General features: G+C 43.9%; 1 protein-coding gene across 9 annotated transcripts in view; it reads right to left on the bottom strand.

Annotated features, from left to right (window-relative positions):
• Nucleotides 1-5281: 5281 nt before the first annotated feature.
• The window catches only part of RBM47 (RNA binding motif protein 47), a 78868-nt gene continuing 57553 nt past the window's right edge, over nt 5282-26596 (bottom strand). For 8 of the 9 annotated variants that reach the window (XM_064652973.1, XM_064652974.1, XM_064652976.1 and 5 more), the window contains 4 exons: nt 13953-15112; nt 12243-12449; nt 8506-8708; nt 5282-8114 (listed from right to left, as the gene is read on the bottom strand). In XM_064652973.1, coding sequence (XP_064509043.1) covers nt 7863-8114; nt 8506-8708; nt 12243-12449; nt 13953-15112 — 1822 coding nt within the window. In that variant the 3' untranslated portion in view covers nt 5282-7862. The remainder of the gene's footprint in view (nt 8115-8505; nt 8709-12242; nt 12450-13952; nt 15113-26596) is intronic. The other variant, XM_064652972.1, reaches the window with a different exon arrangement.

The raw sequence follows: 26596 nt of genomic DNA, 5'->3' as shown, positions 1-26596 counted from the left end.
TTTGGTCACAAACAACTGCCCTATCCCAGCCCTCCCTATGTTAAACCACTCCGTTGCATTTTTTTTCCTCATACGGGCAAATCATTTACTGTAATTTAATGATCGCAACCACATGAAATTCACTTCCTTGTGGTAAAAAAAAAAAAAAAAAAAAAGAAGAAAAAAAGAAAAAAGAAAAATAGGATTAAATGTCTCAGTTTATCTTTCCACACAGATCACATGGCCAGAGCTGGTTGTAAAATGTTGAAAAACTAGTTTGAGGTGTAACCCGTGCCAAGTGCTGTACATTTCCGTATTCTCCCTCCCTTCCTATCGCTCACAAAGATGTCACAGAAAGACAAGGAAGTTGGTTTACTCAGGGAGTGGATTTTTTTTTTAATTTAAATTTAAAATACCATTTATTACTCTTAAATTTAATCCTTTTAGACCTTGGTGGTGTTCTGGTCCCAACTCCAAAAGGAGTAGACTGAGAAAAACTTGTATGAAAGCCAAAATGTGTAACACAGTCACTTAATCAGAGTGTCTCGAAACCTCACACATGCTGCAGGGAGGGGGTCCAGGTCTCAGTCACCCTGGTGAAATTAAGAAATGCTAGGTGAGCTCAGCAGGAGATCCTCGAGCAGCACATAGGCTTTTTTGAAAATAGGAACAGAGCTCCCCGTGTTTTTGTGATATCTGTTCACCCTTGGAGCCAGGTAGTGGGCTTAGGAAAAGGCAAGGTGGATGAACCTGGTGAAAACCTGCCTGCCAGAGATGCTGAGGAGGTTGATGGTTTGAATCAGCATGTGTGAATTTGGGTCCTGAGTAAGGGTGATGGGTATAAAGGAGTTTGGGACTTGAGAGAATACAGTGCCAAACAGGAGCTGATTTTTCTTCCCAACTACAAATTAGAGCAGATTTCCATGATTGCTTTTTCCATGAGCAGTAGCTCATGTTGGCTGTGCTGGAAGCAGCTCCTGGGGTTTCACTGTTCCAGTGCTCTGCCAAGCTCTCGGCAGCTGTACAGTTGCTACTTGGGTGCCAGCATTTCAGCTACTGACCAGGATTGTGACCCTCTGTGTCCTGCATGAAGGTTGGTGAGCCAAGGGATCTGTCTGCCTGGAGTGAAGCCAAGCTTTAAGGGAATATTTAGCTTATCCATGTGGCCAGAAAGCCCTCCTGCATGGGACAGCAGCCGAAAAGTCAAAGACTCGAGAGACTCAGGATGTCCTGTGTACAGTCAGTGCATGCATAATAAGTTTAATAAGTAACCCCTTGCTATTGCATGCCCTGTTGAGTGCCTGTAAGACACCCTGGTCCATATCCTACAGATTTGTTACAGAACTGAGAATTGCTTGTGGTAGTTATTGCTTCAAAGTTTTGGAACAAAGGACCTGCTCTAAGGGTAGGCTGGTTTGCCTCTGAGCAATTTAAATGCATATTTCTCTCTGCTAGTTAGCTTGAGGTCACTCCTGTGGCTTGTCTAGGCTGTTTGCAGGGATTTATTTCAGCTTCATGAAGATATTCTGGCTTACCTGTGGCTTCCTGCTTCCCACCAGTGCATGGATTGCTGGCAGTGGCTGAGCTAAGGCTGAACTTCCGTGACATTGCAAAAACACACAAGGATGGGCTCAAAGTGCAACCTATCTAGAAAAAAATTACACGAGTGTGTTTGGAAAGAGGGAAAAAAAACTCGAACAAAAGCGTATCTCGCTTCAAAGTAAAAGTACAATGGTGTCAGCCAGAACATGGAAAGTGACCCAGCTTCCTTCAGTGTGGCAACCACCTGCATGCAGAAGAGCAGGAACAATCAGGATGGGCACCAGACCACAACCCAAGTTTGTTATTTTGTCTCTTCAATGCCCTGGGGAAAGACAGCTGTGGGGAGTCCTGGCAGATGGAGGTGAAACCCTGGGGCCCAGAATGGGGCAGAACATAACCTGGCGCAGCCTATACAGATGAAGACGTCTGTCGCTATGCTGGGAAGACACCCATTTGGTGCACATGGGACAAACGTGAGCACATCTGAACATTTTTCCCCTATGAAGTTTTCTAATACAGACACAGTCCTTGAGTGCTCACCTCCCACATGTGTGATCTGCAGTTTTGCCTGAGCGAGAAATGTGAGACAGAGCTTCTGTCTTCTTTGATTAGGAAACAGGTGAACTCCAGTCCTGGTCTTCTGTCTGGAGAAAAAAAATATCTGATGTAATTCGTCAGCTTGTCAGGAAATACTTCATGTGGAAATACTTCTACAGTACCAAATTTCCAAAACTTTCCATAGTCTCTTTCCTCTTTGGCAACTTGAACAATCACAATTGCATGGCACAGCCTGCCTTTGTGCCAAGAGGGAAGGACTTGGTGCCACAAAACTGCCTTTTTTTATTCCCTAGCTTGCTGCTTCTCCCTGCAACACCCTTCCAACCATTTTGCTGACAGGCAGGACTCGGCCCTAAAACTCAGTCAAGTATGATTTAGCATTTAATTGACACACTGGAGCATAAACCCTGACTTTTGCTGGCTTTTAGATGCACCGCAGAGGTATTTTCTCTTGTTATGAGGTAGGTCTGAAGTTTATTTATTTTACAGGTCAGCATGATGGTCCAGTTTTGTGGCTGATTGGCACACAGTAGGTACTCAGGACCCTTCCAGACCGGACATGTTAGGGGTGTAACACCAGCCACAGAGAAAGAGATGAGGTTCAGCATATACCTTTTTGGATGTATCAAAAGTGCATTTTGCATATACTTTGAGCTCTAATGTTTATATCAATGAGATGTTCCTATTTCAGAGTGGTACTAATGCACTTGAATTTCTTGTTAATCTGTTCATATAGCAGTTGTATCACAGTTGGTGTTAATGGGTGGTGTTTCCTGAACCAAGTCAAAGATGGTTTTTAGCAGTTTAGGACAATACCAGCCAGGGAAGTGCACGCCTGCTCTTCAAGATCGCCAAGAAAGACATTCAAAAAGGGAATGGGATCACCTTGGCAGCATTCTGAGTTGTCACAGTGCCTAAGGCCTCAGCAGAGCTCTTGACATTCCCAAGGCAGCAAGGTCATCTTGAAAGAACAATTGCATTTCTCTGGTCTTGTGTACATTAATATCCTGAGAATGTCTTGTATATTTCGACCTTACAATGAGTTAATTATTAATGAAAATTTTAGAAAACTGAAGTCAGAAATCAGCAGTCTAGGAAAATAAAGAAATTATCTTGTGAAGTGTATGTTTAAAAAAACCCGTGTAGATTAATTTTAATGTGGGGTAGCTTGGATAAAGGGAAAAGGAAAGGGCCAGAAACACATTTCAGTGTGGCACAGTTCTTCATCGCACTTGGAAAACACTGCTTTTTGTGAAGGGCTTGCCTCATGTTTGAACACCTGTAAAGGGCCATGGTTTGCTGGGGATTTCTTTCTCATCCAAATGAATAATAGAATCATTAAGGTTGGAAAAGATGTCCAAGATCATTGAATCCCACTGCTAACCTAGCACTGCTGTGTTCACTGATAAACCATGTCCCAGGTGGCACATCCACATGCTTTTTAACACTTCCAGGGAATGGTGATTCCACCACTTCCCTGTGCAGCCTGTGCCAATGCTTGACCACACTTTCAGTGAAGGAGTTTTTCCTAATAACCAATTTAAATCCCCTCTGGCACAACTTGAGGCCATTTCTTTTTGTCCTATGGCTTGTTACCTGGGAGAAGAGACCGACCCCCACCTTGCTACTACTTCCTTTCAGGTAACTGTAGAGAGCAATAAGGTCTCCCATGAGCCTCCTTTTCTCCAGGCTAAATAACCCCAGCTCCCTCAGCTGCTCCTCATAAGATTTGTGCTCCAGACCCTTCACCAGCTCTGTTGCCCTTCTCTGGACTTGGTCCAGTGCCTCATTGCCTTTCCTGTAATGAAGGGCCCAAAACTGAGCACAGGATTTGAGGTGTGGCCTCACCAGTGCCAATATAGGGGGAGGATGATCACTGCCCCGGTCCTGCTGGCCACACTGTTTCTGATACAGGCCACTGGCCTTTTTGACCACCTGGGCACACTAACTGCTGTTGACCAGCACCCCCAGGTCCTTTTCTGCTGGTCTGCATTCCAGCCACTCTGCCCCCAGACTGTAGCACTGCCTGGGGTTGTTGTGACCCAGGTTCAGGACTCAGCACTTCACCATGTTGAACCTTGTACTGTTGACCTTGGGCCATTGATCCAGCCTGTCCAGATCTCTGTGCAGAGTCTTTCTACTCTCCAGCAGATCAACACTCCTCCCTAACTTGGTGTCATCTGCAAACTGACTGAGGGTGAACTCAATCCCCTCATTCAGATCATCAACAAAGATATTAAACAGGACTGGACCCAACACGGAGCGTTGGGGAACACCACTTGTGACCAGCTGCCAGCAGGATGTAACTCCATTCACCACCATTCTCTGTGCCTGACCATCCAGCCAGTTTTTTACACAGTGAAGAGTATGCCCCTTCATGTCATGGGAAGCTAGTTTCTCCAGAAGAATGTTGTGGAAGACAGTGCCAAAGGCATTATTAAAATCAAGGCAGAAAACATCCACAGCCCTTCCCTCATACACTAAGTGTATTTACACTAAGGTCACCCCTGTTAGTTTCCTGGTTTCTCCTTCTGCCCTGTCTTGTACATGGATGTCAGATTTGATACCTTCCTGGCAAGTGGGACCTCTCTGATTAGCAGGGCTTCTGGAAAATGACATAAAGTCATTTACCTCTGCTGCCTCACACTGCTCTTTTCTCCAGAGTTGGTATTTGCAGCAAATTTTCTTGAGGTGGACTTACACCAAGGATACAGCCCGGGATTCTGGAGACCTGCAAATCCTGCCAAGAGGCACAGCTTAGCTTTCTGTACATTTGAAGCAAGAAGCATGTTGAGATGAAAATGATGCGCCAGTCCCCAGTGCTCCTGCCCTGCAGTGAGGACATGCAACAGAGTTACAGGTGTTTGTGCACTGGGTGGATGGAGAGCACAGAGGGATGCCAGCTTCAGCTCTATCCACATCCAGGCATTGACTCTAAACTGGATACAAAAAGAGATTTAGGCTGTTCAGAAGCTGCTGGAAGAATGGGGAGATACCCAGTATGCATGCTGGGGAGGTCACTGTCCTCTGCAGGTGGTGGTGTGGCGGAGCCAATGGGACAGTTCATCTCTCCTCCATGCAGGAGCTCATGGGGATCCCGATTGCAGTGTCCTGCTCACCTCCTGCCCCAAACAACCTCTTCCCAGCTCAGAGAAGAGCACAGCCTTGGCAGAATGGGATGTTGCAATGAAATAACAGTCTCTGTTTTTAAAGAATGCTTTATTCACTACATCCTAGAAATGTACCGTAAATGGAGCAAGAACTAAACAAACTCAGAGGCTTCTGACAATACAGAGAAAAGAGATACAATAAAATATCTAAAATATCAGCTCTTTTGAGAATAAGGCACACTGGCTTTGTTTTATATATATTTTTTTTTCCTTAGAATAGTTTGTTCTTAACCTAGAGATGTTCACATTTCAAGTTATGAGACTTACCTCAGTAGTAGTGTACATGAAATGGTTTAGAAAAAAGTGTAAAAGACAGGCATGGGCGGGAGGCTCAGCATGATCTGGCTGCCTGCATTCCCCAGGTCTTGCCTCCATCCCTGGGTACTCCCTGCTCCTACCCTGACTAAGGCAGCACCCAGTGGTGGCCTGGGGCACATCAGGGTTTGCCCTTATTGGCTCCTTTCTCTTCCTGCCACCTCTGTGAGGAGCAGGACTCTTGTCCTGCTGGCAGAGAGGATTACTGGGAAGGAAGCCATCACCCTTCCTCCCTCGTCTGTGAGTCAGCCATGGCATGGGGCTGTAAGGAGGCCAGCAGGGGCCCAAAGTACTAGACTGCCTTTTCTTGCCCCCAGGGGTGTTTGTGCATGGCCTAAGGACCCATGGCTGAGCCGTGGAAAGCCTTACCTGGAGGACTGGAGGATACAGTGCTGGCCTCCTCCTGGGGGCTTTTCTCTCCTGCTCCCCAGGCTTTGCCCGTATCTCCTCCTCTTCTCCTACACAGGGGCAGGGCCTGGGGGCTGAGGTCTGGATGTGCTTTCAGATGGGCAGGTACAGACAATAAAAAGTATCCTGGGAAGGGGCGTGGAGGGGCAGAGTCCGACCTAATGGTTAACCTCACAGTGCTTTTGGTAACGGGTGGACAGGGTCAAGGGGAGCTCAGCTTGTCTGAGCAAGAGCACCTAAAATACAACTGCTCAATTTTGAGGCAAGCAGAAGAAGCGTATTAAAAAGGTCACTTAACTGAGCTGGATGCAGTCTGAGAGTGATTCAGTTTTCAAAATATACTCAATGCGAAACCCCTTTGGTAGGTACTCATACCACAAAAAGTAAAGGAACATTGTTTACTGACTCCCTGCTATGCACCTTGTGTCACCAGAGCTGTGTTTGCAGAGCTGATGCACTTCATACAAAGGGCAAGATATTTCTTTACCATTTTACTATGTTTTACATTCACTGCACTACTAAATAAAAGCCTTTAAACAGGCCACAAAACACTGCAGTAATATATTTACTTCTTAATAAAACAAACTTTTTTATAATATCGCAATAAAAGGTTTTTGTTTTGTGGCAAACCACATACTATGTAAATTTGCAACATAAAATGACTTTAAAAATGTATATTAAAAGATATTTACAAGCTCTATGTCTTAAAATCATTGGGTCTAATCACTCCCGCCCCGATGTGCATGTACAACTCCAGTTGCGGAGAATGGAAATTAAAAGTGGAAGGGAGGCTGGGAGGGGGGCTAGCCCCTGTTTCACTAATTCCAGTATCACTACCACACCTAGTACCTTTGAAATTTCTCATGGAACATGATGGAGCAATAGGTAAGTAATGCTGCATATCGTCTCAGTGAGAGCATGGCTGCTCTTGACAGCATACATTCTTAGTCACTACAACATATACTTCAAAGAATAAAATAAAGAGCATTGAAAAAGAGCCTAGGCTTTATACTGGATGAAGATCTAAGTCAAGACACCTTGCGTAAAATATCTGCTACTCATTTCTGCACATATTCCAACTACTAGTAGCTTCAATAAATAGAAAATCCAGTTGTTAAGGAAAACTTGGAGCCTTTCCTTTGCTTAAGACAAGCCTGCAAGTCACACTGTGAAGAGGTATGTGTGAGAAGGCTTTTTTTCATTTTCTCTTTCTCCCAAACAGTCAGTATTAGTTACTTGTGATTTCAAATAAGAAAGAGCAGATTGTATTAATGCCAGCACAAAACTGCAGAGGTCTTGCACATTTTTCAAATTGCACTTTCCAGTATAATTTTTAAATAAGATACATGTTGTTTTTTTCTTAAAAAACAAAACAAAACAAAACACTAAGGTATGTATTCCTTAAATATTGAATATATTCTTCAAAATATATTGTTAAAACTTTCCCTAGCTGCTCAGGTGTGCTTTTTAATATATAGCTGATATATTATTAAAGGCACTACAAAATAGACATCTCTGGAGTGCAGAAATTACTAAAAAATAACCTTCATACCACAAATATATTGAAAATATAACTGCTAAAAAAAAAAAAGACCCTATGCAATCCCACTACAATGCGTATAAGTGCATGTCAGCGGTGGGCTGGATGCATTGAGGTCCTTTGGAAATGTATGAATATAGGCCTGTTAAATTTTAAAAATAGCCTAAAAAAGTTAGTGAAACCTTCAAGCATAGAAAATATTTCGAACACATTTTTCTATGGCATTCTTCACTTTCTGCATCAGTTTACCAAGCCCAAATATTTACTCTTTTGCAGACGGTTCTTTCTTCATAAATAGTAAAGTGTTCCTTCAGTGTGTGTTTCTCTGCCATCCTCCTCTGCTGGCAGTCTCAATACGTCTGGTAGATGTCATGGATGGGCACCTGGATGGTGGCAGCTGGGAAAGCTGGGGGGATGTAGCCAGCATATCCTCCATAGGCGGCAGCAGCAGCGGCAGCAGCGGCGTTCTTCTGTAGCGTGGCTATTGTTGCTGTTGCCGCAGCAGGTGCCGCGAATGGCACATAACTTGTCCCATAAATCCCGGCTGTGGGGATCCGCTGCACATTGGGAGCCATGGTGTACACTGGTGTGATGGGTCGACCCTGAAAGGAAAGGGTAAAGACCTCAAAAGAAGTGCTTAATTTGTTGTTACATCTTGCTTCCACACTCTGAATTGCAAACCCCCTAGAAGAGAAGCAGATAATGAGGGGGTAGGCAGTGCATGCCCTCTTGACTGAGAGTTATGCTATCAAGGGAGGCTGTTCCCTCCCTCACAGTTTGGGTCCCCCATAGTGGGGAAAGCAGTCGCCCAATGTGCAGATGTCTAAGACAGGTCAGATGAACTGCAGGGCTGTTGGGCACCGTAACATCCTCAACAGCATCTCCTGAACAGAAGCAGGGCAAGAGACTAGTCTTCCCCCCACACTGGGTATACATAGCAGGATGTATGGGAAGTAGGATGTATGGGAAGCAGGACTTCCATGCTGAGCTCACCTGGAAGGGAGGAGGCGTTGAGACCGCTGGTATTACAGCTGCAGCTGCGGCTGCTGCGGCAGCTGCTGCACTGGCTGGGTCCTGCTGGACAGCTATAGGGTTGATGATGTGTTCAACAGTGTGGATTTTACCATCTTCCATCATCTTGGCTGGTGGTGCAGCCTGAAACATGGAGTACTGGGCACCAATGGCAGGGATGGCCACTAGGAGAGACCAGACATATCAGATGCATTGGGAAAGAGTTTCCATGACCTCATCTAAAAGAGCTCTCCCTCCCAGATGTGCAAACTCTCCAGCAGTGATCCTGTGCTGCTCTTACAAGGGCAGCTAGCCTCATGTGCATGCAGGAGATCTGAGGCACCTCTGTCCTACCCATGGGTGGGAGCACCATGGCTGATGCATGGTAATGGACTTGCTGCTAATTGCTTGGTCCAGAGTTTTCCCCCATGCTCCTGGCATGGATGTTTTAGGGCCAGAGTCCTGCTGGGCACTGGAAGCTGTGACCTGGATTTACACAGCCCCTTCTGACGACCTCTTGTCCTCCCCTTGACCAAGAGCGTGGCCTGAGCACAAGGATGGGTAGGAGTGTGCAGTATCCCAGTGGGGTCCCCACTCCAGCTGTTGAGATCAATAGGAAGAGCAGCTTCAGGACAGAAAAATGGGGTTTGTACTCCAGAAGTTACAGGCAGCAACTGGTCTGGTTTACATACCCTCCTTTGGCCAACTCTGTGAAATATCAGCTGATTTACTATTATGCATTTCCCAGGACTAGCTTGGCTAAATGTGTTTTATCCCATCTGTCTGCTACAAAATCAATCTATTTAATGAAAAAAAAAAAAAAAAAGAAATTGCTCTTTGGAAGTCTCCATCATGCCAAAATTGGACAACCTGAAATAAACTGAGCCATAATCTTTCAGACAAAGGGAAAACACTCTGGTCAGAATGATAGTGTTCAGAGATGGTGAGTTTGTATGTGGTTCAAAGCAGAGCTTCATGGCATTGCTTAGGGAAGAAATGTGCTTTGCCAAGCATTTCCAATAATCACAATAATTGCACATGACCCAGCAACATATGCTTGTAGCCCAGAAAGCCAGCTATATCATGGGCTGCATCAAAAGCAGCATGGCCAGCAGTTCAAGGGAGGTGATTCTGCCCTTTTACTCAGGTCTGGTAACTGTCCACATGGAGTACTGTGTCTAGCTCTGGGAATGTGAACCTGTTGGAGAACATTCCAGAGAATGTTCAGAGGGCTGGAGCACCTCTGCTGTGAAGTCAGACTGAGACAGTTGGGGTTGTTCAGCCTGGAGAAAAGAAGACTCTGGGAAGTCCTTATTGTAGTCTTTCAGTACTTAAAGGGGGCTTACATGAAAAACGTTTTAGTAAGGCCTGTAGTGATAGGACAAGGGGTAACGGTTCTAAACTGCAAGAGAGTAGATTTAGATTGGATGTAAGGAAGGCATACTCTATGATGAGTCTCTGGAACAGGTTGCCCAGAGAAGTTGTGGATGCCCAGTTATTGGAAGTGTTCAAGTTCAGGTTGGATGAGCCTTTGAACAACCTGAACTACTGAAATACATCCCTGCCCATGGCAGGGACATTGGGTTAGTGGTCCAAAGCTCTTCATTGGCACTTCATGCAGCATTCAGCTTGCAAGCCTTTTAACAAAGAAAATAAAGTAATCAATAAATAATAGGTGATGGACTAAGAGGTGATGTTGGCACCTATGGGAGGTGCAGCCAGTAAGTCAGAAATGAAGCCAAATATGCACATAGGTTTCTTTCAGTGCAATGAAACTTTGCAATGAGAAAGTGTGCAATTCTGTTTGCTGGAAGAACGTGCCCGAAAGCAGTACTCTTGTTTTGATCCTGGAGACTGCAACCAGATATCTCTCCAGCAGAGATGTTTCCTCTGCAAGTGGAATACTACTATTTCATCAAGCAGAGACCCCCACTCATGAGGTTTTCCAGTTCTCCTTTTACACCGAATCCACCCGGTCAGCTCAAACTAGTTTTATTTCTGGTTTAAATATCCTGGATAATTTCTCACCGGGCAAAGGCAAAGAGTTCACATGCTTCATTCTGTAGTAACCTCTAGCAGAAAAGCAGGAACAGGCACCTAGGGTATTGGGGTGACCTCTCAGGAATTTTCTAACCATTTGCAAAGAAATGAGCTTTAAGATTTTTCTAGGCAGTAGGTAACTTTGCAGAGTTGGTACATCTTTACTCCTCTGTTCTGGTAATGTGCTTTCAGAGTCATACCCTCTTCATAAGAGAGGTAAGTCTTGCATGTGGTACCTCTCACTGGATCAGCTGATCTGGTTGGGGAAAACAGAACAGGTACTTCTGTGTTCAAAGGCTGTGCTGGAACCATACTAGCGGGGAAGGTCTGATAAAAAAAATCTGAATCTCAACATGCTTTAAGTGTAGAAACATTTAGACTTGAGGTTCAAGCTTTTGTTTGGCAGTCAAATGAAATACAGACACCGCTAGTAGGCATTCATTTCAAAGATCACCTTTCAAGCATCCTTTAGTAATACCTGGAATTCCTGAAGTATCTCTGCCAACACACATAGTGGTAATATTTTCTGATTTTGAGTGGGTAGTTTTCTCAGGAAATCTGATCTGTCTTCGGAAATAGCTCTAATCTTAACAGCCTTCCTTTGTCTCTAGACTTCTCACATTGTCTCACCTAGCTGTTATGAAGAACTCTTCACAGCCTTGGACTTGATGATCTCGGAGGTCTTTTCCAACCCGGCTGATTCTATGATTCTATGATTCATTAGATGCAAGCTGTAGTTTTCACTGACAGTATGGAGCATGTTTTGGGAAACCACTGTAGCTATATTATTAAACACCGCTTAGATCCTGCAGTTACAGTTTACATGGAAAGGAATGAGAAGACATGAGGACTTCTGCAAGGGGGTTTGTCCCCATCACCTGCAAGGAGCTTCTTTCCAGGCTAATTTTTCAAATAAAAATCTTTCCAAACAGGATCCTGAGTACTTGCAGATCTCCAGTCTTCTTCACCTGGGAATGGCAAGGGCTGGATAGTCAGCTGAGAAAGTGGTAGAAGGGGCCAACCCCTGCCCCAGCCCTTGGGCTGGCTTGCCACAGCCCAGAAGAGATGAGGACTCTCCTCTATGCATTGTATTGCTGCAAGCTGGACCCTTAGGGGTCCTTGCATTGCTCCTTCTCCATGCTGCTGATGGTGATGGAGGAGCTTGCCTTGTCAGGGACTTTCCTGCAGTGGGAAAGCCCCATGTCCTTTTCTCAGCCTCATAGCACTGGAGAAAAACAAATTTAAAGGGGAGAGTTCTGGCCTGGCTGGAAATCTAGGATAAGATTCTCCCAGGGTGAAATTAGCATTGAAGACATTAAAAGAGAGGAAGATTGCTCTTAGAAACCATGCTCTAGTGTATGTGACTAGATGGAGAGGAAAGTCTGCTTCCTCCTGAGGAAGTGGAAAAGAGGACGGGAGGGGTGGGCATTGCTTCAGCCCTTCTTTTCTTTGGCCTCAAGAGTTCCCAGATGATCCTGTCCCCTGTCCTGCCATGTGCCGCTTGTTTGAAGAAAGCCTGGCTAGAGCCAGGAGGCATCTAGCACAGGGGAGCACTGGGGCTGTCCTCACCCCTGCAGTTGTGGGCTGGCCCTGGAGGAGCCCTTGCATGCCTGACAGAGAGCTTGGAGTGGGGACTTGCCCACCACCCCTACTTTCCTCCCCTCCTTGCACATACTAACCTGCACCAGGCTTAATGGCCACCGGATTGACGGCTGGTAACTCCAAGTTGGGAACCAGCTCGTATCCTTTGTCTTGCTGTTTTCCTTTGCCTTCATGGTACCTGCTGTAGATTCCACGGCCGGCGGAGTATCCCCCCAGGTAGGAACCCCTGGGGCCTGGGGTTCTGTTGCCAGCTGCACCTCGCCCTCTGCCTCGTATGCTGCCTGCTTATGATAACAACATAGAAGAGGATGGTGAATAATGGAGAGCAACAGCCCCATGGGGAGCACAATTGACCCCAGGCTGAGATCCAGAGGCACATGCTTAGAGATGTGGCTGTTGAAGTTAGCATGATCTGAGTCCTAGTGAACCTGCTTAGGAAAACAGAAGTGCCTTAGAAGCATCCAGTAAGCCTACGCTTGTTTTGCTTTTGATGTTTCTGAGCATTTATACTGGTGCTCATTTATACTGTGCAACTCTTGTGGCAAGTGTTAAGGGTTCAATGCACTCAGCAGAGAGGATCCTCAAAGTGATTTCTGTGCATTAGGAACAGCTTCTGCTTTCAGCTGTCCTCCAGAGGAGACCCAATCTTTCAACTGGCCACAATGGGACCCTATGGAGATGGTACCTGGACCCTTTCCTGGCCTTTAACCAACTTTGTCCCACCACTGCATATATTTTTACTAGTGTTGTTTGTTTTCTCTCTATTTTATTAGAAATGTGAACATAGCCCATCTCCAAAAATACTGCTTTTATTTATCTTGTTAACTCTACAAGTGTTACGACAGTACTTTGAACACTGCAGTATTAATGCACTCAATGATGGTCTAATTGAATATTTAGGCTATCAGTCAACTCCTTCATAGTGCATGGCAAGTACAAATCTGGAAACTGAGGAGAAGATGAAATTCTTGATAGACTAGGGTTAAAAATACTTCTTGGTTTACATAAGTACTTAAGAATATATTCACGCTAAACTGCCTGCTATATGGAAATACACATCAAATTTCAGGAAACTCTAACTCCTGGAAGTACAGCGTAATTGTAATTATAGCAGCAGTTATAGCTGATAGGGTTCTTTATGAATAACAGATTTTTGGTTAATTTTTAATGACTGTAACTGATAACTAATGAAAGTATACACAGTAAAATAATTATTTTGCACTCACATGATTCCTTTTGCTCGTAGCTCTCAAATTACTTTATAAAGGACACAGCACGACTGTCATTTTAATGCAGTGGGTAAACGATACCTAGAGAGCTCCTAGCTAAGGCTTTCTCTGACATCCCTCCCTTTGGATGACCAGGTCATCATACCCACACTTCCAGAGCACTCTGTCATGATTGCTAAAACCTAGGATCCAGCTTCCTTCTTTGGAAGGAGACATCAGAAGCTGGAATCCTTAGACCTACTCAGAGTTAGTACAGCACTCATAACACCCAGATCTCTCTCTTCCCCATCCCATGCTTGGTCCATTATCTCATTCTTAACCATATTTTTGATGCCTCCCTTCTACTAGCCTGTACGTTACCAATTATTTATAGATAACTACAGTTTGTATAGTCACAAATTACAGTGAGACCAAACAGAAATATGGCAAAAATACCTATAAAAGAGTATTTAAGAAAAAATTGCATAGCACCATCTGTCTTTTGGCTCGGGCAGACCTTGGGTTGCATCAGCCTGAGATCAAACCTGCCCATCATATCCCCTAATTGTGCTTACTAACCTTTCACAAAGTAATCTCTGTTGGGCCCAATCAAGGCATTGTATGGATATCCGTAATATGCTAGTGTGTATGGATCACAAGAGTAAACATAATTAGGTTGCTGAGTTACTTCGGACGTTGCTGCAGCCCCTCCTTTTGCTGCTTTCTGGTAGCGAGTGTATTGCTCCTTGTCTACTGGCTTGGCCAAGGTAACTTCCAGGCACGAGCCTTCCAGTTCAATACCGTTAAGGTTGTTCATGGCATGAATGGCATCTTCCCTGGTTGTGAAGTGCACAAAGGCGTAATCACGTATTTTTTTCACTCTCTCTACACAGCCAGGGTTAAACTGACCAAAGACCTTTTTAATGGTGTCCTCTGTGGTCTCAATCATTAAATTCCTTACATAGAGAATTTTAACAGTCTCCATGACATCTTCATCCACATCTATCTCTGGTTCTGCCCAGTCAACAGCAATCTGATGTCCCCATAGCTGGATCCTTCCCGGCATGAGTTTCCTCCTGGCCATTGCTGCTGCTCGATGGCTCTCATACTCCACAAAGGCGAAACCTCTGTTTTTCATCTTGTCTGCAGCGCTGGCGTACACAATGACATCCAGCACACCTTCTGTCACCTTGGCGATCTCTTCCAGGATCTCCTCTCTCTTCTTCATCTTGGGAATGCCTCCAATGAAGAGCCGGCAGTTATCCACGCTGCAGCACACACCCAGCAGCCTGCCGGGGCGGATTTCATAGTTATTCAGCTCCCTGACTGCGCGCTTTGCCTCGTGCTTCTGTGTGTACATCACGAAGGCGTACCCGCGGTTCTTCCCATCGAAGTCCATCATCAAGCGCATTTCGTAGATGCGGCCAACAGACTCGAACACGGGGACCAGCTCATCTTCATAGACATCACGGGGGATTTTGCCCACGAAGACTTCACAGCCGCGAGGAGGGTGCAGGCCGTCCCAGCCCGGAGGAGGGCCACCGTACTTGCGTTGCCCATTCTCCTGGATCATGCTATATCCAGTGCGGGCCATGAGCGCCAGCAGAGCTGCCTCATTGGGTGCACCAGCAACGCCTTCAGGGACTTTTGTGGTAGACACATTGGTGGAATCATTGCTCATCCTTGCAGTGGAGTCCTCAGCGGTCATGGTGTCAAACTCATTCACAGCCTGATAAAACCTGGGCAAAGGAAGAAGGAGGACACTTGTTAAAATCTGTTAGCTACCACCAGAATTCCACCTCTCTGTTTTGTTTTCCTATAGTTCTACAAGTTTGTTTTTCAAACTGTGACGAAGGCTGCAGAAAAGAAGAGGAACTAGCCACACCAGCCTGAGGAGTGATACTGCAGAAGGAGTGTATCCTGGACATAGGCACAGCCCCTCTTTGAGGAAGGTGGTTGAGGATCACCTGCCTGTACCTCCCTGGCATCAAGAGCTGCTGCCACAGGATGCCAAAGTCATTCCTCAGTTAATATGCCAGGTGGCATATTTCATGTTTGTCTTCCATTATTACAATAGGACTTCACAAAAGCTGAAGAGAATCACTCCATTAAGACAGGCAACTTGTTTTAGACCAAGCAGCCAGCAGAGACCTGCAAGCTGAGCCAGCAAGAGGGAGGCAAATCTCAGAAACCTGATTCTGAGCATTTGAACACAGGTGAAGAGCAAGAAATGCAGATATACAGGAGGAGATGATCATGCTATTGACCTTAGCTGCAAGGCAGTGGGCTTCCTCTCTGAGCACAACTAAATAACACACTCTGGGACTCTGAGAGTTGTTAATTCATTGACGTTTAAAGCTGGAAATGTCCACCAGACTATTTGAGTGATTATATATGACATGGACCATTACATTTTATTGTTATTTGCACACTGAGTCTTATAATATTTATCTGAGTAAATCATATCTTCCAAAGGGACCTTGGCTTTAAGGAATCAAAGAGCTGTAGACTCCTCCCCTCCTTATATGGCATGTTTGCTAATCACGCCATCAGACAAGCACGTATGCTGTGTTTCTCATGGGAATTTGTCTGGTTTTGCTTCCAGATAGGATTACTTGTTAAACCTTTCTCTGATAGACTAAAGAGTCTTTCAAGACTTCAGCTTTTGTCTTATAGTGATATTTAAATTGTGCAATCAAGCCACAACTCTATGTTTTTAATAAAACTTGCAGACTGAACTCTTCACCATTAGTCTTTTTTCGCCTAAAATTGCTTGTGGGTCTTTGGGCAGTTCTCTAGGGTTTCAGCTTTTTTTACCTTTCCTATATACAGGGATGAAGAACATTGCTACTTCTTCCCACATCTTGGTGTTGCCAAGGCTTGTTTCTTCACACCTACTAACAAACCACATGGAGTTGGTTTTTTTTCCCCCTTCAATTTTAGCCTCAAATCCTTTATAGAAGCACCACTTGCTGGTGTTATGTCCCATGTAGCAGGCATGTCTTGTGTTTATTACTCTTAAATGCCACAGCCTTGCATTCAGCTCTATCCCTTTTGAGTAGATCCCACATACTGAGTGCTACATGATTGGCTCCCCCAGTTGTTTTTTACAACTCTATCAGCCTTTGCTTCATCCACTGATTTATTTGTCATGTTTTGCCTTCATGACCGATTTGTGGATGGAACTGTCAAAATACACTGATCCTAGTAGGAAACTCTGCAAACCACCATAATAAATGCTCCCAATCTGGGTTTGACAGGTTTATTTTCCAAAAAAAAAAGGCCAAAGCTTTGGCAGATTTATTTATTCTATGTAGTTCTGTTATTCAGTGGGACACAGGTTTCTCTCTGTCCCACAGGGACTCAGATATATATACCCTTCATTAGAACGATTTGGCCATTGCATTGGTTACCATGCAGGCAGGTCCTTCACTAGTACAGCAAGCCCAAGTCCATAGAAATATGGCACAAGATTTAGGCACTTAGGTCTGATTTGTATGGTCAAAAAATCCATTTAAATCCTAGTCAGCTCAGCACCTCAGATTTTTTTTCAGTAAAGCTCTTGAGCTGCCCAGAATTGTGCTGGTCTGTACCCAGAGATGCCTCTGCACCAGCCAGGGCAAGCACCACTGTGTTTAGTTCAGCTCCTAGATGCATTTGGGATTGGGAAACCAGACCTCTGAACCATGGTCTGTGGTAGGACCTTATTCTGCATGTGGTTTTGGACCATGAGTGTTACACACTGATGCTTCTCAGCCATTTTAATTTAAAAATATGGAGAGCAGAGGGAAAGATAAAGAAGATGGAGGGCAGTAATACTGATGCTGATACTCAGCAATACTTTAGAAAACATAATTCCTTTGAAGTAAGGTCTTTCATGGAATTGCCTCAGTTTTGATAGCTTCTTGCTTTAAAATGTTGTTGATTAACACATTTCTCTCAGATTCAAATGTTCCCCTGTAACACTCAGACATTTCAATTTTATTCCTGGGAATTATTTGCCATAATTAAGAAAATTAAGGCAGAGTAAAACAGTTTCATTTGCCATTTGACAATTTGTTACTAAAAATGTAACTTTGCCTTTCCCAGAACGAAAGCAAAGCTTGTTATACAAACACTTTATGGGGAAATAATCATTACCTTTACATGAGCCACCTGTTGGCAAGTGAAGTACTTATCACCCCAACTTTGTCTAAGTTTAGAAATGAGTAATTGCTATCAGTTTTGGGTCAACTTACAAAATAAAAGTCTCTGTATTCTGTTATCTGCAGGGCTTGATTGCGGGGGCAGAAGTCTAGAAAGCTACAGGTGAGCAGTGGGATTGCAGAGTGAGGAGAGATGAAGCAAAGCCTCTCCTGATCACCATAAACCTGCTGGTAATTCAGTGGCCATGCAGGAACTGGCATGTTCTCCAGCACTTTGCATCGCACCAGCAGGATGATTTCTAGTACTGGAAGCTGTTCTTGAAGCTACTCCTAAGTGCTGATGGCCACCTTTGCTGCAGACACTATCATACACTGTTTGTGATAGTGCATAACTAAAAATTCCTAGTGAACCTAAAATGCATTTATTCCTATCTAATTTACTAGGAATCAAGATTTATGACCAAATGTGGTTTGGTTTTTTTTTCCTGTGCAGCTCTGTAGAGCTGGGTTTCATAAGTACTGCCTAAGAAAGTTAGCCCATGTAGCCCCAATTGATTTAACTAAATACACACAACAACTTATTCATTGCCACATGTCACAATCAACACCTTCACAGAGTTCAGATTTCATATACCCTGAGATTAGCTCAGTTGGTTAAAACTTGGTGCTAATAATGCCAAGGTCAGTGGTATTAATGCTAATAATGCCAATGGTACAGATCATTGACTTAAGAGTTGGACTCGATGATCCTTATGGGTCCCTTCCAACTCAGAGTATTCTGTGATTCTACCTTGATGAGAAAAAGAACACAAGCTTGTCTGGTCTGAGAGCTCTCCTCTCCTGTTATTACTGCCTTACAAAATGGGCTACCAATACAACCTAACCTTTTCATGTTGAAAAACAATCCCTCTCAAGAAAATGGTTTCCAAAAATACAATTTTCTGAAGTGTTCAACCCTACTTGTGCACTTTTTTTAGTGCACGGTAAACTGGTTGTGAAAACTTGCTATTATATATTGTGGGTGTGTGCAAGACATGAGCTAATACTATGGGCCTAGTGGCCTTAGTAAAGCCAAACTGATTTCAGTACATCCACTGTGTGTGATGAATGCTAGTAGAGGCAAAAAATTAAGCTACATTAAAATGTAGTGTCTTACTTGATTTTTAGGCTCTGAGAAAGAAGGTATACCTGATCTTGATGACGTAGATTCATAAAAGAGAGACAGAAAAAAATATTGCTAATGAGAAAGGTTGTGTTTTGGAGACAACTAACTAGACAATGACTCATTATCAGGACCTGAAACAAGACTGTCTTCTTTTCTTCTCAGAAAAAGGTAAATTCTGCTTGACTGTTCAACACCATGTTAGATGGATGTTAGCAACTGCTAGCCTACCAGGAGCCAGGCTTACGAGCCCCTTGGTTCAGCATCTCTGCTCCAAGGACTCTTCCTTGCACAGGTGAACTATCAGACATAGAGGTTTCACTGAAACCATTCAAATTTCATTTTCCCTTGCTTACAAAACTCCTTCCCTGCTGCCAATAGGACAGGTGTAAATAGTTCTTGCCCTAAACATTAATTACCTTCTTTTTAACCTATATTTTTCACATATAGGTTATTGTATTATATGGGAAACTTACCGTGTTGGCAGTGACTGACCTAAAGCATACCATGAGCGGGCTAATTAACTGAGGCAGATCTTTTATTAAATAGAAATACCACACCTTGATTAACAACAACAAAGGGCCCAATGCTGATGTCCCTTTTGCCAGGGCAAAGGCAGCTTGGGGCCCCAGTGAGAAAGCAATGCCCTAACTCCATATATCAACTAATCCTTGGGCTAGTCCAGATCTGGGCAGTGCCCTGTGAAGTTAGGCAGCCACGTGCTCCCCTGTTGATCCTGGTGTGGTCAGATAGGTTTTTACAAACACAGAGACACAGCAGTGTCCTCAGGGCAGTAACCGTGTGTCCACTTCACTCACGTGCTCCTATAAAATGAGGCTCTTTATGGTTGGACTTAATTCATCCCTCCAGTTTTGTACTGCATAGTACATCATGTGTCCTTTTGTGGGTGACACAACCTCCAGCAGTCACATAGCCTGGGGATGGGTGCCAGCACCATGGGAGGCAGCAGGAGAGACCAGGGAGACCTGTGTTTCTGTGATAACTGTCGGGGGGAGGGGATGGGGGTACCCATCCCCCACTTGCAGACCATGTACTGAACAAACTCTGGCTGAGCTGACAGGGTGTGTCTTCATGGACAGTGCACAGCCATCCGCTTCCTTCAAGAAACTGCCACAGTTTTGCATTTTAAACCACAGCTGCTGCAGAGGGAAGGTTGGTTGCTGAAATTTTAAATACACTTTGTTGGCAGAGGGAAATAACAGCTACTGGTTTAAATGTGACCTTCCAAGTTTTTTAGTTGAAATAATAAGGGAAAATGTTAATCCTGCTGCTGCCTATCGTCAGCAGCTCTGAAAGCATGGCTGTCATTAAAGTTCTTTATTTTCAAAATCTAACTCTATTCTCATGACAACTTTATATACATAAAATATATACAAAACCAACAACAGCTTACTAAGAACAACTGTGTAACTTTATCACAAACATCAGATATCCACAGAAATGCTCCTACTGAAAACCCAGTTTGCTTGTTTAGAGATTATTGGCTGCACCGAATAACTCAGGGGCCTTGTCAATTCTAACTACAGTAGTGACTTGAGTCAAGTGTAATGTGCCAGTCACCTTCCTATTTAAAGATAACTAAAATATCATTATACAACAGTTTTCTTTTTCTTGGCAAGACTGTCACTCTGTTCCTGCTTATTATTCGCATAAATGAGCTGAACAAAGCAGAAATCTTTGAGATTGTTGATGAAGCTGAGCCATGGCGTGCCCAACTGCAGGACCCAGGGCCAGCCTGCAGCCACGGCAGGAGCTGGTGAGCAAGGTGCTCCTTCCTAAACTAAAGGTGAAATAGGATGTCCCACCTCTTTTACAAATGGGCCTAGCATGGCCACTGGCCCTGCAAGCGCTCATTGCTATCCCATGTGCTTTTCAGCAGAACACTTTGCCCTGTGTTTGCAATTAGTTTAGGAGATATCCTGCTGGAGGCAGCATCCTTGGCTCCTCTCCATGCACAGTGCAGACAGAGGCCAAGCAGGCAGCAGGTGCAGTAAAAAAAGGGTCTGATTTTTGGTGCAATATCCATGCAGAGACTTCGCCTGATTCCAAATTAATTTATATTTCAAGTGTAAAAGGCTAGTCCTCAGAGTGGTTTTCAATAGGAATTGGACCACATCTCGGTTTCCCACCTGCTACTTCTAACGAAATGCCAGTGTCTGAAGCTGAATCTTGCGGAGGGTCAGTGCAAGAGTGCAGCATTTCAGCACAGCTTTTTAGTCAAGGACCTTTTCTGAAGGTCTTTCATACAGGAAAGGGAAGGTTACTTGGGATGGATAATGTCTTCACACTTTTACAAAAAGCAGTACCTGAGGCCAACAGTCCATGACAATGTCTGCAGTGTGTCAGACATATTGCTTTGCCTGCAGCTGAACTGGGTGAAGAAGTTGCCCCAGGCTAGACTCAACATTTTGAAAAGGTGGATTTTCTTAATCTGGATCGTTTTGGCAAAACTCTGTGGAGTAAGTGCTGGACTGCATCAGCAGACCTGAAGGGACAGGAACATTGGCTGGCAAGAGACTTGATGAGTAGCTTGTGATGAGCAGCTTGGAAGAGAGTAATCTCAAAGATCAAATCAGCACTAGTTATTGACAATGACATGTCTGTCTGCTGTGCAAGTCATCCTGCTGCTAGCACCTCTAAAGCGCTGCTTACTCTCAACATCATCCATGTGCCTGAATTAGGTCATCAAATTTGTCCCTCTCCAGCCAGGGTCACCTGGAAGGAATCTTTTGGCTCAGGTGCTGCATGGAACACAATGAGATGTGTATGCAGCAGGATTTGCTACACTGAATCATTTCCCGTATATGTTCAGGCAAGAACATGTACAGCAGGAGCTGTACACTGTCCACTAGAAGTACTAGACTTAAATATGTAGAGAGCAGAAGTGTACAGTACCTGAGGGATAGGATAAGACCAGCCCACTAAATCCTCAGACTAGCTGCTGAAATTAGGACAAGAGGAAACAGTCTTAAGTTGTGCCAGGGAAGGAAAAATTTCTTCATTGAAAGGGCTGTCAAGCATTGGAACAGACTGCCCAGGGAAGTGGTTGAGTCACGATCTCTGGAGGTATTTAAAAGACATGTAGTTGTGGCATTTAGGGACATGGTTTAGGAGTGGACTTGGCGTTGTTAATGGTTGGACTGAATAACCTTAGAGGTCTTTTTCAACCTAAAAATTCTATGATTTTATGAAATTCCCACTTCTGCTAATGGTGACACTTGACATCTTAACCTAGGGCCTATCATCAGGGTTCTGACTACTGATTTAATTGCAAGAGTTCATATTTCATGCTTAAATTTCAAATTTATTCTAGTCAGTTAGTTGAGTTCCCCTTATAATGGGCAAGTTAATGTTCTGGGCCTGAAATGCAGTTTTCATGGTGGATCTACTGCAGAGAGGGTCTGTGCACAGTTTTCAGTTGCTTAAATTTGTCCTAAGTGGCTTAAGCATGTTAAAAATGGTTGGTTTGAAACTCACCAAAACCTATTGATTTTGTCTTTTTATAGTATTAGATTCAAAGAAAGAAACAGAAAATTAAGTGTGATATTTTCAACAGTACTCAGCAAATAGTACTCAGTAGATAGTGCTACTCCTCTGACATCAGTTACAGGACTCTAATGGCTGCTATAATATTATATTTGAGACAGTGACAAGCACTACTGAAAATCCTGCTTTAAAAGTCTTGCAGGGATGGGTTATGTTCTCCATGAACCAATCAAAAGCAATGTATTTGGCTTAAAAAACTGTAACAAAATTACTAGAAATCTCTTCTTTTGCTTCTTGCTACTTTTAAGAGGAAAACACCTGAAATTATTCTGTAAATTAACATCCTGGAATTTCCCAGGTTAAAGTTTGAATGTTAATCAGATAATTCAACAAGGAATTTATACATTCAATGATTGGCTACAACTTCAAAACAGGATTTTAAGGTTAAACTTCTTATTTTCATCACCGTCATTAAGAACAATAACAATCACAGATCTAGTTCTCTTAGCCATATTATACCAGTTCCCTTAGCCTAGTAATCCTACCTCACAGCAATTTTATGTGCAATTTAAAAAATGGAGCTAAAATTATCCCATACAAAATAAAGTCACCTTGTATTGTGCAAACTTCCTGCCTATTCTGTTATCAGCCCTCTCTTCATCCTTCTATGGCATATTTAATCCGGTGTGTGATTCACTTTGCATTATCTGTAAGCACTGTCAACGCCCAGCAGTGAACATTCCCAGTGTGAAGGTCCCTCAATGACCCAACCTCCTGGCTTCAGAACTGCAAAAATAGTATTCAATGAGGTATCAGAGCCACAAGGATCATTGAGTCCAGCTCCTGGCCCTGCACAGGACCATTCCCAAGAGTCACACCATGTACCTGACAGCACTGTCAGGCTTCACGCTGTGACAACTTCCCTGGGCAGCCTCTTTCAGCGCCCAACCACTCTCTGAGTGAAGAGCCTTTTTCTAATATTCAGCCTAAACCTCTCCTGGCACAACTTCAGGCCATTCCCTCAGGTCCTGTCACTGATCACTATGGAGAAGAGATCAGTTGCCTGCCCCTCCTCTTCCCCTCACGAGGAAGTTGTAACTGCAATGAGGACTCCCCTCAGTCTCCTCCAGACTGAGCAGACCAAGTGACCTCCGCCGCTCCTCATACAGCTTCTGCTCAAGGCCCTTCACCATCTTCATTACCCTCCTTTGGACACTATCAAGAGCTTAATATCTTTCTCTGGTGCCCAAAACTGCACACAATATTTAAGGTGAGGCCATACCAGTGTAGAACAGGGAGGGACAACCACCTCCCTCAACTGGCTGGTGATGCTTTGCCTGATTTCCCCCCAGGACACGGTTGGCTCTCCTGGCTGCCAGGGCACTACTGACTCATATTCAGCTTGCCATCAAACAGGACCCCCAGGTCCCTTTCCACAGCACTGCTTTCCAGCATCTCATTCCCCAGTCTGTACGTACATCCAGGGTTGCCCCATCCCAGGTGCAGAATCTGGCACTTTCCATCATTGACCTTCCTCTGGCTGGTAATTGCCCAGCCTTCTAATTTGTCAAGGTCTCTCTGCAGGGCCTCCCTGCCTTCGAGGGAGTCAACAGCTCCTCCCAGTTTTGTGTCATCTGCAAACTCGCTTAGTATCCCTTCCAGCTCTGTGTCCAAGTCATTTATGAAGATGTTGAAGAGCACAGGGCCTAAGACAGAGCCCTGTGGAATCCCACTAGTGACAGGTCACCAGTCTGATGTTACCCCATTCACTGTTACCCTCTGTGCTCGACCCATGAGCCAATTGCTCACCCACCACATGATGTGTTTATCCAGCTGTGTGCTGGACAGTTTGTCCAGAAGGATCCTGTGAGAGACAGTATCAAAAGCTTTACTGAAATCCAAAAAGATTACATCAACTGGCTTCCCTTGATCAACTAGGTGAGTTACCTTGTCATAGAAAGAAATCAGGCTGGATAAGCAAGACCTTCCTCTATGAAGCCGTGCTGGCTGTGACCAATGACTGTGTTATCTTTCAGGTGTTTTTCAATAATTTCCAGAACAATCTTCTGCATAACTTTACCAGGCACTGAAGTGAGACTGACAGCCCTGTAGTTTCCAGGGTCCTCCTTCTTGCAAATCAAGGCAACATTCACCAGCTTCCAGTCATCTGGGACCTCTCCGGATTCCCAAGACCACTCAAAAGTCCTTGAGAGAGGTTGTGCCATGACATCAGCAAGCTCTTTGAGGATTCTGGGTCAAATCCCGTCAGGTCCTATAGATCTGTAGGAATCCAGCTGGAGCAGCAGAATCCCACACAATTTCAGACTCAGCTGGGAGTTGATCATTCTCACAGTCATGGTTCTCCAGCTCAGGGCACTGAGACCCCCTTGGTCCATCATCCATGTTGAAGACAGAGGCAAAGAAAGCATTAAATACCTCTGCCTCGTCTCTGCCCTGTTTGTGAGGTGACCATCCTTATCCTTTAACAGGCTGATGATATTTCTATACTGCCTATTGCCATTAATTTATTTGAAAAACTCTTTTTATAGTCCCCCACATTTCTGGTTAGCTTTAACTCCATTTAAGCTTTGGCCACATGAATTTTCTCCCTACAGTTGCAAGCAGAATCTCTGTATTCTTCCCAAGACATCTCAAATAATAAAGTAAGAAAACTTTCCTGAGCCTAGCTGTGCTTCTTACCATTGCTTTTTGATGATCACAAGTGAAAATTTGTTCATGCATATATGGTTTTCTCACTATGAGAGTGAAAAATTATCTATGTACCAAAGGACCACCAACACCTAGAGCATCCTACTGACGTGTCCCTGCTTCTACAATGTGAATTCTGTCAATGCTATGTGTGTTTCTTGAGTGTTTTTATGCTACTGCAGTGCCAAGCTAGCCACCTCAGCTTGTACCACTTCTGAAGGAAGTTTGGGTAAGCAAAACCCAGTCTCCTCCCTAATTTTATAATCCACTTTGCTGCAAGTCATTTAGAACTTTGTCCAACAAGTTGTGTAACCCCTATGTTGTACTGTTTGCCCCAGCTCCATTTTTTACTGAGTCCATTTCAAAATAATTCTATAACTCTCAGCTATTTCAATAGGACTGATCACTGGCTGAGGCCGAAGTTATTACCCCGCAAAGTATTGAAGCCACATGTTGAGGAAAGCTTAGAAGATGAGAGATGGTTTAGCTCTTATCAGCTAAATCAGGAAAAAGCACAACCCTTCCTTTCTTCCCAAATTCTCATATTTCAGTCTAGTCAACATAAGCTATTATTACCATGGTCAGACAGGAAAATGTGTGACATATAAATAAAGTTCAATGTAGTCACTTGGTATGTAACAAGTCTTTCCTATTTTGGATGAGCCATACTTGATGGAAAACTTTTTGTGTTGTTTCTTTACCACAAAGCAATTAACTCTGTTCTCAGCAGAGATGGTGATACGGGTAAGTATGTCCTGCTTGTATTAACTTTTAAAAAGCATTCTACTTAGAAAGGGAGAAGTGTTTCACTCAGGGTGGACTAGGAGTTCACAAGCTTTTGTGATATCTTTCACAAGAAAGATAGTAAAAACAATGTTCTGCAACTGAAAAACAAAACCACGACTAGACTCATCTGTTAATTATTACACAAGAAAGATAAGACATTCACCTATTTCACTTCTTGCCCCTTTGAAGAAAAATCTTGCATATGAACACAGTGATTTAATTCTATCATTGAAAATGTCTGTGAAAGGCTTTGCTGAACTCTAGAGTAGGGGTATGTGTGCATGCGCTTCTTTGTTGTTATAACACAGAACACTCTATCTGTCTGTCTACATAAACATTACAGTAAGATGTTCCACCCTGCAGTGCAACCAATAGTATCTAAAAAAGTTCACAAACTACAGTTGCCTTTTCAGCTTTTCTGGTCCAACCTTTTCAGCTAACTTTTCCGGAGATCCCAGAGCAAAACATAACACATCCCGCCTGTTCATATGAAGTCTACTCGCTTAATCAAATTTATTACAACAAAAATAGCTTTGGACTTTTCAGTTTGCCCTAATCTCATGCACTATTTTTATTACAACATTCTCAATTTTGTGTATACCACGTGAACACGGCAACAATGGGGGACCTGCAAATCTGCTTTCAGCAGGAGGCCAGGATTCCAGGGAAAGCTGAAAGTGGCTCAATATGTTCCCTCCCCCTCAGGTCACAGAAATGAAAATCAACATAAAGCAAACCACAGTTGGGATGTGAATGTTGGCTGCTGAAAGTACATTAAACTCAAAGCATTTACCTTAGTCCGTGGCTGGCGTTTTTGTTCTTTTTTTTTTTTTTTCCTTTGTGCACTGACATTTGACCCTTTTTATAATATGCACCTTGCACCACTGAAACCCAGTTAGTTATTAATTAAACTC

The sequence above is a fragment of the Pseudopipra pipra genome, chromosome 4 (genome assembly GCF_036250125.1).
Source record: "Pseudopipra pipra isolate bDixPip1 chromosome 4, bDixPip1.hap1, whole genome shotgun sequence".
In the NCBI taxonomy this organism is placed as follows: Eukaryota; Metazoa; Chordata; class Aves; order Passeriformes; family Pipridae; genus Pseudopipra; species Pseudopipra pipra.
This window is presented reverse-complemented; position numbering and strand designations above follow the sequence as displayed.